General features: G+C 41.7%; 1 protein-coding gene across 2 annotated transcripts; it reads left to right on the forward strand.

Moving 5' to 3' along the window:
- The first annotated feature begins 2,779 nt into the window (after positions 1–2,779).
- On the forward strand, positions 2,780–12,076 carry LOC147322667 (TIMELESS-interacting protein-like). 2 transcript variants are annotated; one of them, XM_086307106.1, is made up of 8 exons: positions 2,780–2,966; positions 4,133–4,280; positions 4,739–4,829; positions 6,014–6,089; positions 6,398–6,520; positions 6,607–6,670; positions 7,453–7,665; positions 11,481–12,076. In XM_086307106.1, exons 2-8 carry the CDS (start codon positions 4,145–4,147, stop codon positions 11,723–11,725), a joined length of 948 nt encoding a protein of 315 aa, XP_086163232.1. In that variant the 5' UTR covers positions 2,780–2,966; positions 4,133–4,144; the 3' UTR covers positions 11,726–12,076. The 2 variants fall into 2 exon arrangements, with proteins under 2 accessions (XP_086163232.1, XP_086163233.1); XM_086307107.1 differs by lacking the exon at positions 2,780–2,966 and adding an exon at positions 3,006–3,027.
- The last annotated feature ends 3,262 nt before the right edge of the window (positions 12,077–15,338 follow it).

Consider the following 15,338-nt stretch of genomic DNA (forward strand, 5'->3'; position numbering starts at 1 on the left):
TAGGAACTCCCTGATGTGACACAGAAAGGCTATTTTTTTATTTCTTTGTATTATTTCTCACCTTGCAGTCACTGATGCTGTTCACCAGCTGGTTGTATTCAGTATTGAAGGTGTGTGTCAGAAGGCGCAGGCACTACAACACAACAGGAACAAGACCGAGCAGAGAAGGAAGAAGGCAGCAACAAGAACGCCCACTAAGCCCACGTTTTTCTCACCTTGGTGGCCAGCTCCTTCTCACGCTTTCAAAGGTGGTGCTGGAGATCTGCGAGGAGGCGGAGGTGGACGTGGACAGAGTGCTGGAGCTCACGCTGGGGGACAGAGACTCACTCAGGGACTTGGTGGTGGGAGCTGTTCCCACGGGAGCCGCCACTCCCAGAAGGTGACGGGTCTTTTCCACCTGGAAGAAAGATGGGGGCTAATGTGAGGTAGGGAGAAGAGGGGACGTTAGTCATGTAAAGGCCATAGGTGAGGGTAGGGACGTAGATCGACCGGTAAATTGAGAGCTTCGCTTTTACACTCAGCTCCCTCTTCACCACGACGGACCGGTGCAGCGTCCGCATTACTGCAGCTGCAGCCCCAATCCGTCTGTCGATCTCCGGCTCCCTTCTCCCATCACTCGCGAACAAGACCCCGAGATACTTGAACTCCTCCACTTGGGGCAGGAACTCATCCCCGACTCATCCTATATTTCCGTTTTTATATTTCTAATGTTTGCCTTGTTTTCTTCACTGTCTGGTCTGCCTCTGTCTTGCCTGTATGGATGCATTTACACCGAAATGTCCCCAACAAAGGATGTTTTAATTCACCACTATTCCAGTGAAACACGAGTCTCCCATCTTCCTGCTACCAGTCTGGAGTTTTTGTTCACCAAAGCACACACCAACTTCATACTGACGGACAGATCACTGCCCTTTTGCCGCCTTGTCTGACCGTGTTTTGTGGCTGTGGTTCACTTCACCTCACTCTTCCCCATTCTTGTCATTAAATCAGGCTGTTCTGCAACCATGGCAGCCATTCACTCTATGGCTTTATTCATGGTGTATTTTACCCCTTCACTAAAGGCCGTTCTCGTTTCCAACATTATATTTGCAGTGTTCGTCTATCTATCAATCAATATCTGCGGAGTATTTTTTTTAACGAGTATCCTATTTTCTAAAGCACAGCATGTAAAGGGTAGCTCGGTTAGCAGGATGCTAGCATGTAGCGCTTAGTGAGACACGCCTCAGACGAGTTGAGCAAAGACCCCGTCTGTGTACTTTATACGTGAGCAACGGATTTAAATAAAATTAAGGTTTCAAAAGACAAACTTGAAGATAAAAAAATATATATATATACTCACCGGAGAGCCGCCAGGGTTTGCCGCTGCCATCTTGGCGCTCCTAAATTCAAAACTGCCTCTGCAGTCAGGCAGGGGAGGCGTGGAAATTGTCTTTGAGTTAGTCAAACGTTTTCCTTAGTTCGAGTAGATGATAAAAAAAATAATAATAATAAATGGGATTTTAAGTAGGACTAGGCGTTCTGTAATGATCTCTATTTAGGAGAAAAACTTAATCACTCACCTTTAAACAGCTCTCTTTTAGGAGACACACTGCTGGCTAACGGTGTCGTGTGATCAAACAGCGTAATTTAATTGGCTGAGAGCCACTCGACTCGATCTGGTGCTGATTGCTCTGGCTTGGGTCATTAAAGTTCATCACTTTTGCAGTTGAATTTTTTCAGGTGAATTTTTTTCAGGTGAATTTTTGCAGGTGAATTTTTTTCAGGTGAATTTTTGCAGGTGAATTTTTGCAGGTGAATATTTTTGCAGGGAAATTTGGAGGATAAAAATTCAGTGTCATAAATTCAATGTCTAAAAATACTTGAATTCTGATGATACTATATTTCTTCCATAGATATCCGTGCTCTCTGTTTATTAATAAAAGCCAAACTTCATTAATGGTAAGTGACAGAGATCTGATGAGTTCTTGCTGGTTTGTATCCACAGGAGGATACAAGCAGCTGCTTCTGTTTGCAGTCACCGTGCACCAGTGTTGTGTTTAATTGTGTCAGTGTTCATTTTTAAACACGTTTTTTAAATCAAATGTTTATGTATACATCAAGATTAATGTTCCAAACAAATGACACTGTACAGCAAATACATACATAGACATGTGCAGCAAAAGGAATCCGAGAAGATGTTTAACTTCTAAATGTTTAAATTGTTTGTTTTATATCCAAAGTCTGTCAGTTTGAGTGATTAGTCAGCAGCAATAACAGGGAATGACAAAGTGACACAACATGACCGTGGGTCTGATTTTTCTGGTAAACTTGTTTAGCAGCCCACTGGAGACGGATACCCTGTTCTTTGAACTTTAATACTGGACAGAAAATCGTCTCCTTCCAGAAACAAAGGGTAGCATTAGAACTTGTGTGAACAGCAAAACAATGTAGAAGATTTCCTTTTGTGTCTGTGTTGTGTCTAGGGCTGCCACGATTTGTCGACTAGTCACGATTACGTCGACTATCAAAATCGTCGATGACTGATTTAATAGTCGACGCGTCGTTTGAAGCTTTGTAAGATCCCAAAAGACGCAGGAATAAGTAGCAGGATTTAAGAGTGTAATAACGGACTGAAACAGAAGATGGCAGCACTGCATGTACAAGGATGCCAGCTGCCGTTAAACCCCGAAGAAGAAGAAGAAGAAGAAGAAGAAGAAGAAGCAGCTGTGTCCCAGAATTCATAGCGCGGCCCAGCTCAGTTTACAACAATGGCGGCAGCTAGTTAGTTTTAATATTACTCTTATTATTCTTTCTGGGTCACAAAATAAACGTTTAACATATTTTCAGCTGAGAATGTAGCTGTGTAAACCTCAAATATCGGCTCAGTTTATCAGGACACCACATATTTTCAAAAGCGCTCCGACGTTTTCAGAGTCGTCTGTTACCCACTAGCTCAATAGCTAGCCGGGGGCTAGGTCACTAGCACGGTGAGAACACCGGACTCCAGGCAAATTGTTTTCAAACCCACCGCCGTCTTTCGCTACTCAGGTTAAATATATATGAGTCACTTAGATAAATTAAAAATGTTGTTGTTTGGCTTTTTTTTTTTTTAGTATTTTATTTGTTCCTGAGTAAATCGGTTTGTCTGAGATTAAAGTTATAGTTTTTACACAGCTGAATAAACGTCAAGCAGACAGCTGATTATCAGAAGTGTGAGATGCTGGAGAATATACTCTGGTGTCCTGTTATATTTTAGATAGCAAGGAGTTTATTAAACTTCACCGAAACAATCTGCAAATTTCATTAAAATTGAATAAACTATCATCTTGTCTTTATTTTTAGTTAGCACCTTAAAAGCTTAAAGCTGTAAGCTAATGATAGTTATATAAGAGCATATGCTGCATGGTGCAATAAGCTGTAGTTTTACGTCCAGTGGATGATGATCTGATTAGTCGACTAATCGCATAAATAATCGGTGACTAGTCGACTATCAAAATAATCGTTTGTGGCAGCCCTAGTTGTGTCACATCATTTTGGCTCAAGAGTTTACTTTATTGCTATGTTTGTTTTTTGCTATTTTATTACTACATTTGTATTGTGCAGCACTTCGGTCTGCCAGGTGTGTTTTTAAAGTGCTATATAAATGATGATGACGATGATGCTTACGGAACAGCTGAAAGACTTTAAAACAAACCTGTTACTTTAATGATATTTCTGTGGTACTACAGAGTCCAAAAGAAGTATCGCAGTAATAATTCATCCAAATTGTAACTTTTAAATGTCATTATCAGCCCAAAGGTTCACAACCAGTTCATCCCTGATAGAATGTAAATATATACAAATCTATAAATTGTATTATGTATATAACTGTGAAACAAACATAATGGACCATTAATGTATCATAATAGTACATTTCTGAATTTGGGGTATAATTCCAGGTGGGATGAGTGTCTGTACAGCTCCTCCTGTTGATGTAAAAAAAGAAAAAAGTAAATGCCAGTTTTTTTTAGGTTTTCATGTTGATGTTGTAACACAGTAAAGAATTACTCTTACAGAAATAAATGTCATTTTTTCAACTTGCAGTTAAATTCATGTAACTTAATGCTGATGCTGTTGACGACTGGGGCTCACACGTCTTTTACTTTGTCTCCAGGACCGACTCACCATGGTTGACCCACAGGAAAATAGCCCGCAGGACATTCCTGACTATGACGGCATAGAGGATGAAGCTTTCCCCCCACTCCCACCACCACACTCCCCAGGCCGGGGAGGCCAGGAGGAAGGAGACCCTTTTGCAGATGGTAGATGCTGCTGTGCTCTTACAGGATTACTATGAGGTCTTTAAGATGTGATGATTCAGAACTTTGTATTTTAAATTCATGATTTAATGAAGAATCATAGAAAAATAAGATTCAGGAAAAAAGGCTAATGTGGGAGAAATACAACCTCTCATAGTCCTTCCACAAAGCTTTTTGGAACAGCTTGATAATAATGAATTTGTTAGTTCAGCCTAGAATTAACAAATGCATGAACTGGTTTTTCAGCATCTCTCTGAGACTGGATGTTTCTAACAATAACAACACACATGTTTTTGTTTGCGTGAGCAAATGAAACCTATCAGATACTGTTCAAACCAGCACATTTCTTCTGTAACCTCCAGTCTATAATTTGTCTGGATTTAAAGATAAGCTTGAAGTTTGCCACGCTGCCAACAGAATGAGTTAGAAACACATCCTGTTGTCATGTGTTTTCAATGCAGGAGATGAAGGTGAGGTATCACAGCTGGCTGATGTCCCTACTGCTAAAAGGAGAGGCGTGAAGAGACCCCAACCCAAGCTGGACTCCCACAGGTAGCAAAGACATTTATATCACGACAGAGGGTTGAAATGCATTAAAATGCGCATTTAAATAGGAATTTGATGTCATCTTGTGTGAGCTGGGACACAAGGAGGCCAAAATCATTGATTGACGTGTGCAGACTGTCAGTGTTGCAGCCAGGTTGAACACGAGTCTGCGACTGCACTGGTTTTTATCACCGTTTCACTAATAATCGTGCACAGAGGCTCAGAGACACACTGACACACAGAGTTGTTGCAAATGTTTGAAAACGTAAGTTTGTGGAAAGAACTTTGCACAAAAAAAGTGATGTGATATTATCTGAGTGGCGACACCTGTCGTTTCGCAGAGTACTGCAGCGTCTTCTTACGCTTTAGCGGCGGGTACAAATGACTGCATCTGTGTGATGATGGTGCAGCTTCACTCTGCCAGTCATTTAAAGAAGAAAGACTCTAACACCATTGTTGTTTTCATCATTTGGATGGGCAAAATTCCCAGACTGAAAATTGTCAGAGCGTTGGAGACATCCCTGGATGTGTGTGAGAAAGATGTTTCCAGTCTCTGTACACCTATAGTGTGAACCTGGTTAGTATTGCCAACCATAAGTCAGGCTCGTTCCCAGTAGTCTCCCAGTGGGTGTTCCAGTGGCACTCCTCTGTTACTGTTCTGTTCACAATGTTCCTGGACAGAACTAAGTTATACTAAATCAAAGGATGTTAAATAAGCTTTTAAGTAAGAACGTCGATTATACTTAGGATAAAACTTGCAAGCTGTATTAAAGAAAAACATAGATTTTCATTTGATAAAATATTCAAATTAATTGCAACTTTGCTATATATATATATATATATATATATAGCAATTTTTTATTTTTAGATGGAGAAATTTGACTATTTCTCATTATACTGCCTTATGTACAAACAGGTAGGAAAAGAAAGGTTGTGGGCACCCTGAAAACCAAACACCCCCCCCCCCCAACAAGCTACTGCCTTCTGAACATGGTACATCTGAAGGCACTGACATTTCCATTCAGAGGGTCTGTCTGTGTTGGCCCTGTGACAGGCTGGCGACCTGGCTGCTGGGATGGGCTTCAGCCATCCACGATCCTGAATTGGATAAGCCAAATACGCCTGGATGTGCTGCTAACCCTGCTTGTAATCCATTAATGGTTTAACTTAGTCTTAATATTTTTTCCCAGGCTGATATCAGATCGAGGGCTTCCAGCTCTGGGCACTCTCTTTGACAATATCCAGTTCAAAGGCAAAGGACACGAGGTAGGATATGATAACATCTGTCCCACCAATTACCAGATGTGAATGAACATTGGTTTTTGAGCTAAATCTGTTTGGCCTGTCAGCTTTTAATTAGATGTCCTAAATTTGGTTTGAGACTAAAAGGTCAAAAGTTGCCCTTTCTGTCGTGGTCAAAAATGAGTGAGGGGAACCAGAGGTTGGTTTACCAAATTAAGATGTCTTTTGTTCCAATGACTGGAAGTCATTTTTTAGTGGGAAGAAGAAGCGTCCTATCACACACAGCCCTCTTTCATATCACTACTCGCTGTTTTTGATGTTTGCCCCATTAGGCTGCAGACCTGCGGCTGCTGATGCAGAAGATGGAGAACTGGGCCCACAGGTTGTACCCCAAATTGCAATTTGAAGATTTTATTGACAAAGTGGAAAGGCTCGGCAGCAAAAAGGAAGTGCAGGTGAGAGGAAGCAGTAGAATATTTCCTGCAAGCGTGTGGGATTCCTAATGTTCAGTATTTGTAATTTTTTACTCATTCTTCTATAGACATGTCTTAAACGAATACGACTGGACATGCCCCTGACACATGAAGATTTTACAAGTACAGATGGTAAGAAGAAAAATCATTACTGATGGGGATACGGTGGACTAGGGCTGTGAGATATGACCAAAGTCTCATCTCCCGATATAAGAATTCTATCGTCCGATAACGATATAAATCACAGAAATGTAACATTTTCTGTCAATTCTGTGAATCTCGACTTGCATGAAGTGTTTCCAGCTGCGCGTCATGTAGCTGGAGTCGAGTGTTTTAACCGATGCATGAAACGACACATTTTTAGACAGAAGTTGTAACGGCGCCGTTTTCTTTGTGAGTATTTATTACACGGCGTGCTGCGGGGGAAAGCCTGTTCTAACGTTTGAGTCTAAGGTTTATTTTTTAGCACCTGGCGGCTCTGTTTTACTTCTCATCCGTAAACACTCTGCTCTTTCACGTGATTCCGTTTATTTTGAAAAGCCTCAACAGGATCTTGAGCTTTATTCTGAAAGGTTTATGTGGAACATAAACAAGCGGACACGCGATGGTTTTACCGTCGTTGTTGCTAACGACAACGCATAAAAACAGGCGCTTGTCCGTCCGTAGTGTGGTTATATATAAGAGAAAGAGAGAACTTTACTACAGTGACATCAGAACCATGAAGAAATATTGCCGTAAACAGTTTATTTTGCGACACCACGAAACAAACGATAGCGTAAAATGAAATAGACGTTTTTGTATATATCGTTGTATCGAACAGCCCTACGGTGGATTCACACCTGCAGGTGCACATAGGAAATACTTGCCATATTCCACAGGACTTAATTATCAGCACTGCTTGAAATTGTGTTCAGGTGCTGGTGACGAAGAGGTACAACGTGAACTGGAAACATTTGGGGATCCTGATCTGTTCAGCAGAGAGAGTTTTATTAATGCTCCCCAAGGGCAGATTGCCGAAGCCCTCGCTCCCCCACCTACTCCCTCTCTGACCGAAGAGCAGCAGAAACGTATTGAGCTGAACAGACAGCGGGCCCTGGAAAAGAGGCGCGCACGCCAGCAGCAAATTGGTAAGAATGGCAAAAATGTATCATACAGCTGGGACACAATATAACAGAAATAATTAATGATTCTGCTACAAAACATCCAGCGAAGGTTCATAAGGATCATCTAGCTTCATTGGTGTATTAACTTTATATGAAAATACAAAAAGCAAAACATTGAATGTACAGTATATTGCCAAAAGTGTTTGCTCATCTGCCCCCACACTCATATGAACTCGAGTGACATCCCATTCACGACGTCCGCCTGTGCAGCTATATCAGCTTCAACTCTTCTGGGAGTGTTTATGGGAGTTTATGACCATTTGTAAGGTCAGACACTGATGTTGAAGGCCTGGCTCCAAATCTCTGCTCTCATTCATCCCAGTGGTGTTCTGGTCAGGACTCCCATGCCAGAGTTCATGTCTTTGTGGACCTTGCTTTGTGCACTGGTGCCCAGTCATGCTGGAACAGGAAGAAGCCATCCCCAAACTGTTCCCTTAAAGTCGGGAGCCAAAATGTCTTTGCATGCTGAAGCATTAAGAGTTCCTTTCACTGGAACGAAGAGACTGAGCCCAACTTCTGAAAAACAACCCCGCACCGAAATCCCCCTGCCACCAAACCTGGAGCTCTGTTGTCCTGGCAACTGCTAAGTTGACTTGTCTATCGGCTTTCCAGATTGAGAACTGTGATCCGTCGCTCCATAGACTGCATCTCTCCTGTTCTAGAGTCCAGTGGCGGCGTGCTTTACACCGCTGTGTCCCATTGCTTTGCGTTGCACTCTGTGATGTAAGGCTTGGACTACAGCTGCTCGGCCATGGAAATGGATTCCACGAAGCTCTCTGTGCACTGTTCTTTAGCTAATCTGGAGACCACGTGAAGTTTGGAGCGATGGACTCCACAGAAAATTAGCAACCTCTGTGCGCCTCAGTATCCACTGACCCCCACTCTGGGATTTTACGTGATCCACCACTTGATGGCTGAGTTGCTGTCGTTCCCAAACACTTCCACTTAGTAGCAGCAGTCTGCATGCCTAGGTGCTTGATTCTATACAGCTGTGGAAGTTACTGGATCACCTGAATTCAATGATTTGGATGATGGGTGGTGAGTGAATACTCCTTACAATATAGTGAAGTGGATCTAGTGTATATATCCACCAGAAACCCTGAAGGTCGAGTGACGAGTTCCCGTATTGCACAGTTCGTCCAAACCACCAGAGATTCCTCACATTAGTGTGGAGTTTGGTAATAAGAGGCAAAGCATGTAGAAAACATTGATTTCTTTACTGCCTGTCTGATGTCAGCTTCAATTAGGCGTAGTATTTTTGTTTTTGCCTTACACTTGTGATCCAAACTGTTTTTACTTCCTCTTTAGTTAAAGCGGAGCCAGCTGTCTGCGATCTATTGTCTACAAATCTTTAACAGTGACATTAAATCGTTCTTCAGGGTCCTCATTTACCGCAGAAATGATGTAATGTGATTTAAATGAGACCCATAGAAAAGAAAATGACCTGTTGATCGGTCTCTATTATGAGCCTTCACCCATAAAAATGTGTTTACAGTTTATAACACTAGATGGTGATATGAGACCGTTTCCATTGTATTACCCGAGCATGATTTACTCATCGACTTTAAACTTTCACATTTTAGTCATTAGTCCTCCTTAAGAGGAGCCAATCCACCCCCCCCCCTTTTTTTTTTCTGTCCAGTATAGAATCTAAACAGCTGACATCATTCGGGTAGTGTAGCTTCCAGAGATCTGAAGTTAACGTGAACTCTGGAGGGCAGTCAAAAGCTTAATTTTTTATAATGCAACATACTATTATTTACATACATATTATTTTAATAAGCAGTTTCAGGGTTCGTGCTGTTTTAATGAGTGTTCGATGGAAAACGACACTGAAGGAATTTGTACTCTTGAGTCACATGACAGTAAATAATTTCGAGTATGTGTACATAACACAGGCTAATGTTTAAAACTATGATTATTATTTTGCTAGCTATCAAACTTGCTGGAGAAATGATTGAAATGCACTGAGTGTGATAGAGTACGGCAGTGCTAGCACAGCAGTTAGTTATGGCATGGTGATTTATGCAGTGTGCTTTAAACTTGGCTAACATTACTTAGCAGTAGCAGTAATATTAGTGACTTCACTCAAGTGAAAGCTTTAATCGTTAGTCCGACACTTAACTAGCCAACTTAAGCCTTAAAGAAAAACTGGTAAAAAGAGGGACTGATGCATGTGGGCACAAAGAAGCCATTTCTTGTGCTGCTGAAGTTCCCTGGCTTTCATTCAAAATGTGTTTATCGTGAGCACCGACACATTAAACCATTTAAAAATTATAAATGGCTTTAAGCTCACATTGATGCCTGTGGGGCTCTATCAGCCACGGAGACGACAGACACATTTTAGTGTTTTAATGAATGAATGTTTCATACTTTAAGGCTGCCTGTTTATTTAAGGGAGATGAACAATACATTATTATTTGACATAATTCTATGACAGGTGATGGACTGAATAAATAGATTTTAGGTCGATGTTTGTGCGTTTTTAAAGTCTTATATGTTGAATTGAACTGAGTGTGTCATCTGTTCAAAGCCTCCCGTCAGTGCTGTTCTCCATGCCTGTCTTACTGTACATGGTGTTATTAGCACAAACACTTTAAAGCTGATCATTTAGGACTGTAACAATAATCCAGAGAGCAATGTAGTCAAACATCTCACAGTTAGTTTTATTGGGAATGAACTTTGACCTGTTAGGCCCCCAGGGCTTTTCTGAGCTTCCTGCTCGAAAATGAAGAGGCCAAAATAAATGGAGTATTTCTCTGCAATTACAAACTCTGTGTAAACAGTCTTGGTATCAAAATAAAGCTAACGCTTGTGAGCTGTCATCAGAGGGGTAAATATTACTGCAGATGTTACTATGTCAAAGTTACTGGGACTCAAACATAGAAAAAAAAGATTATTTCCCTCACCTAATTTTTAAAAGTATTTTATAGCTTATATGCTATAAAATATACTTTGGGTCACATTTAACTCCAGAAAATCATAAATCAAAATATGGATGTTACCTGTCCACAGATTCATGGTGATGTAACTGCTCTTTTAACTGTTTGGTGTTTGTAGAAATGGTTTACAGCTGAGATTCAGAGGCTTCTGTGGACACTCATGTCTGCACTTATATTTCTGACCTCGTGTTATAACCGATTAAATGTGATCTCCTCTCTTTTCCCCCATTTTTGGTGGTGTGGGTGCTTAACTAGTTAAAGTACCAAACATCTGTCTCCTGTTGTTGTGTCATGTAGGAAAGAAGCATCAATATCTGATGAGCAGACTTGTTCATTTGTGCAGATTTCTTCTTTTGTGTGGTTGTTTTTTCCAAGTGGAGATGAGCATCTCTAACAAGTTGATTTGTTCACATTTGCACATCTGCATTTTTGAGAGAAATGAGTTTTTTGAGTTTGTGCACTATATGCATATAAGACAACCATTTCCTTTTTCAGTATTTTTGTGTGGTGCATTTTTCTCTGTTTTAACAAAAGAGGAACAAAGAACATTTAAGTCAACCTAAGACGATTTGTTTTAATTTTTACATGGTCTTACTGAGGTGATGCAAAGTGGAACATGCAAACTGTTTTTTTGGTAATGTGCTGGAAAAGCTTGATAATGGACCTTGAAAGTGCTTAAAGTGCTTAAATTTGACCCTGAACAATGAGTTTGAACCCTGCAGTTTACAGTTTCATTTTTCATTATCTCAGCTTTGCCTGTCTTTTATAAATCGTAGTAGACTGAGTGTGTCTGTGTTGACTGAAACCATCACTGTTTCTAATTCTCAACCCTTTCAGGCCCTTCAGCCTCTCAGACTGCTGACATGTTAGGAGACAAACCTCCAGCTGCATCCTCACCAAATGTCATCAAAGGTTCTACTGATGGAGATGAAACTGTAGAAGATCCTGACCTCGAGCCTTCCAACAACACCTCCACGCAACAAACCAGCCCGCTTCCCCCCAAAGACTCTGAGCCCGCTGAGGCTGAGACCGGCCTCAGCCCTGAGCAACAGCTCAGCAACGACTGTGTAGAGGGGGATTAAAGTTCACGTGCAGCAGTTTCTGCTGAAAAGCTTTGGCAGTGAGCAGATTTAAAGGTTTCCCAATGTTCGTGCCTGCTCATTCGAGTAATGTTGTGCATTTCTGGTGGTTTATATCTTGAGCACATGTTCCTACTGTGACGTCAGCTTTGGGTTAGCAAAGACATTTATAATCAATGGAAATAAATGTTTTTCTTATTTTTAAAAGTCCAAATCCTAAACGTATTTACCATGTGTTGGTATCTGTTACAGAAAAATATTTGAACTGATCCACAGTTCCTGCTCTGATGCATCTTCTTTCTCCAGTTTCACTATTGGCAGAATTTTGGTTGCAAACATGTTTCTATAAAAGGCCTCTGTGTGTGTGTAGTATGTGAGCTGTCAACTGACCATCACCCTCTTCCAAGCATTAAGTGCTCGTTCAATTATGAACAGTTCTTTCTTAAGCTACTGCAGAGACATGAAACGCAACACGATGAAGTGGCTCCATCTGCGCTAATGAAAACACCATTTTTAATTACAGGCCACTGCACACATATTGAAATAGTTATGTACAGTTCATATTTCTGTTGGTAGTTCTAGAAAACAATCTTAAAATCCACAAACCAAAAAACGCTTCTGATTATTTACCAGTTCAAACAATAAAAATGTCCTTGGTGTTGGTGTCTTCTATACAGGCTCTTGATATACAAACTATAAGATAAATACATCCTAGTTTTATACATCACTTCCAACACAACCAACCTCAGGTGTGTTCATTACTCTACGGGTTTATTTTAATTGTTTGTTAAAATAGTTTTTTCGATCATATTGAGTATAGAGGAATGCAACTGTGAGCTTTAGCAATTATCCCGCTTCAACAGGACCGTGATCCCGATGTGTGAGACAGCAGGGTGCTGCCACTGGTGTTGTAATGTGTGATTTAGTTCCTCCTAACATTTCAGTTTTCTTCCAGTATCTATCCTCTGTGATTACTGGCTCTTTAGACAGATTTAATAGAAGTGTGTGAGCTATTGGCTCAGTATAAAGGGTCAGTAGTGTTTTCATGTCACCTATCCATCCTCCATTTAGTCACCCAAAGCATGTAGTAAATACTGCTCACTTTTATTCACCTTCTCTTAAATCCAGAAAAATTCCCACTTGTTAACGTTGAGTGTGTGTGTGTGTGTGTGTGTGTGTGTGTGTGTGTGTGTGTGTGTGTGTGTGTGTGTGTGTGTGTGTGAGTGTGTGCGTGTGTGTGTGTGCGTGTGTGTGCCAGTTGCAGCCTCCAAGTTGAACACCATCACCAAATCCAACCTGGGTCAGTGTGTCAGCAAGTACGACCTGCTGGTCTGGTTTGAGATCAGCGAGCTGGAGCCCACTGGAGAGTGAGTATCCACCTGGAGTGTTATATTCACGCACAAGCTTTAAAGGAACCATAAAAATGATCTCCAGGAAGAATATTATAAGTTGGGATGTTGTGTCACCTCCTCCCTCCATGCACAGGTACATCCCAGCCATCGTGGATCACAGTGGAGGCCTGCCCTGTCATGGTACCTACCTGCTGCACCAGGTACAGGATTGGTGCACATGTTGTTTCCTTATTACTCACACAGTGGTAACTGCTTCCTTTGTACACAGTTGAATATCTTCTTTTAAAGCGTAATGTTGCTCTAGCTGTGCTCACTGTGATCCTGAGCTCCTGTTATGTTTGCTGCAGGGGATCCAGCGGAGGATCACAGTGACCCTCATCCACGAGAAAGGCAGCGAGCTCCATTGGAAAGATGTTCGTGAGCTGGTTGTAGGTGAGCAGCCTGCCTTTAGGGTCTAGTTGTGCTATACCTCTGTGTAGAAAACAAAACCCCAAAGCACCGAAACAATGTTTTATAGTGTTTGTGTGCTTTTGATAGAGGAAGACAGGACAGAACATCATTAAAGGGATTTGACTTTGTGAGATCACCCTGAAAACGCACCACTCTGTTCACTCTGAGATATTTTCAGTCTGGAAAGATGAATCTGTCGGGCTTCAGGCTGCTTCTCACTTTAAGCAGTTCATGCTGTAGCTGATGGACCAAAAATGACATTTGATATTTTAGACATTCAGCTGCTGACTCTGAAGCCAACAGGCTCTTGAGTGTGGATGATTGTGTTGGTACTGGATGCTGTGATCAAACAGCTGTTCTGATCTGTCTTCATTCATGCCTGTTGTTATTAAGCCTCCTAAGCTCCAAACCAGTAAAAGCAATCTTTGGAGGCAACACCCTTTTTAGTACTTTGCTGTATTTGTTTGTGATTGTGTGACACTGAACCACAGTGCTATGTATATCCTCTGTAACACTCAGACGTTTCCAGATCAGTGTTTCCCCCTCAGCTGTTTCTCACTATAGAGTCTTTCCTCTGTAACAATGAGGCACCAGCAGAGCATATCTGGCTCCCAGTCTGTGGCTGATAGTGCCCCCTGCTGTTAATAACAGGAACAGTGTAACCTTGTATGGAGCTCATAGTGATGGTCTGAAGATTGCTGCTGCAAGGCAGTAATTTGTATCCATGTGTGCTGTCTATTCTGAGCATATGCAGTTATGTGAGCTCTCAGGTTTTATGTATCAGGACATAATTAAAAACAATCAGGTCCTTAGTAGGTCTTAATATGAGGTAAATATAAAACATGAAGTGTTTGTGAGGTTCATCTGCAGCACCTTTGTCTCTGTGAAATGTTTGCTAATTTAACATTTTCCCTCCTAAACAGGAAGGAGTTTGTGGAGGCCTATGTGAATCATGCCTTCAACACATCAGTGGAGAATCTGTTCCAGGAGTTCAAGCGAGGCTTCTTCCTGGTGTGTGAGCAGGATTTGGTGAGGCTGTTTCGACCAGAGGAGCTGCAGGGAGTGCTGGTCGGCCAGGACGTGCATGACTGGGAAAAGTTCAAACAGGTAGAGTCAGCCAAACAGACACAGGCTGTAGTTTCACAGCTGTCCTGTAGCACAATAACTGTGTACTGCATACTGTCAAAAGCATTCAGTCGGCTGCTTTAACACAAATATGACCTTGAGTCACATCTCAGTCTTAATCCAGACTTTTGTATGATAGTATAATATAATAGTCAGCCCACCCTTCGCAGCTATAACTGCTTCCACTCTTCTGGGAAAGCTTTCCACAAGGTTTAGGTGTGTTTATGGGAATTTTTTGACTATTCTTCCAGAGGTGCATTTGTGGTGTCAGACACTGACGTTGGAGGAGAAGGCCTGGCTCACAGTTGCTGCTCTAATTCATCCCAAAGATGTTCTATCAGGTTGAGGTCAGGACTCTGTGCAGGCTAGTCCAGTTCTTCTACACCAAACTCACTCATCCATGTCTTTATGGACCTTGTATTGTGCACTGGTGCCCAGCCATGTGCACACATGCCCACACTTTACACTTGGCACAGTGCAGTCAGACAAGTACTTCTGGCAACCACCAAACCCTGACACATCCATCGGATTGCCAGTCAGAGAAGTGTGATTCGTCACTCCAGTAAACACATCTCCACTGCTTTAGAGTCCAGTGTTGAGATGCTTAAATCACTCCATCTGACGCTTTGCATTGTGTTTGTCAGTGTAAGGCTGGGATGCAGCTGCTCAGCCATGGAAACCAATGAAGT

Source organism: Aulonocara sp. 'chitande type north' Nkhata Bay, linkage group LG9, assembly GCF_057382095.1.
Source record: "Aulonocara sp. 'chitande type north' Nkhata Bay isolate Kocher_YH1m ecotype deep benthic linkage group LG9, A_spYH_male_GT1.1, whole genome shotgun sequence".
Classification (NCBI taxonomy): Eukaryota; Metazoa; Chordata; class Actinopteri; order Cichliformes; family Cichlidae; genus Aulonocara; species Aulonocara sp. 'chitande type north' Nkhata Bay.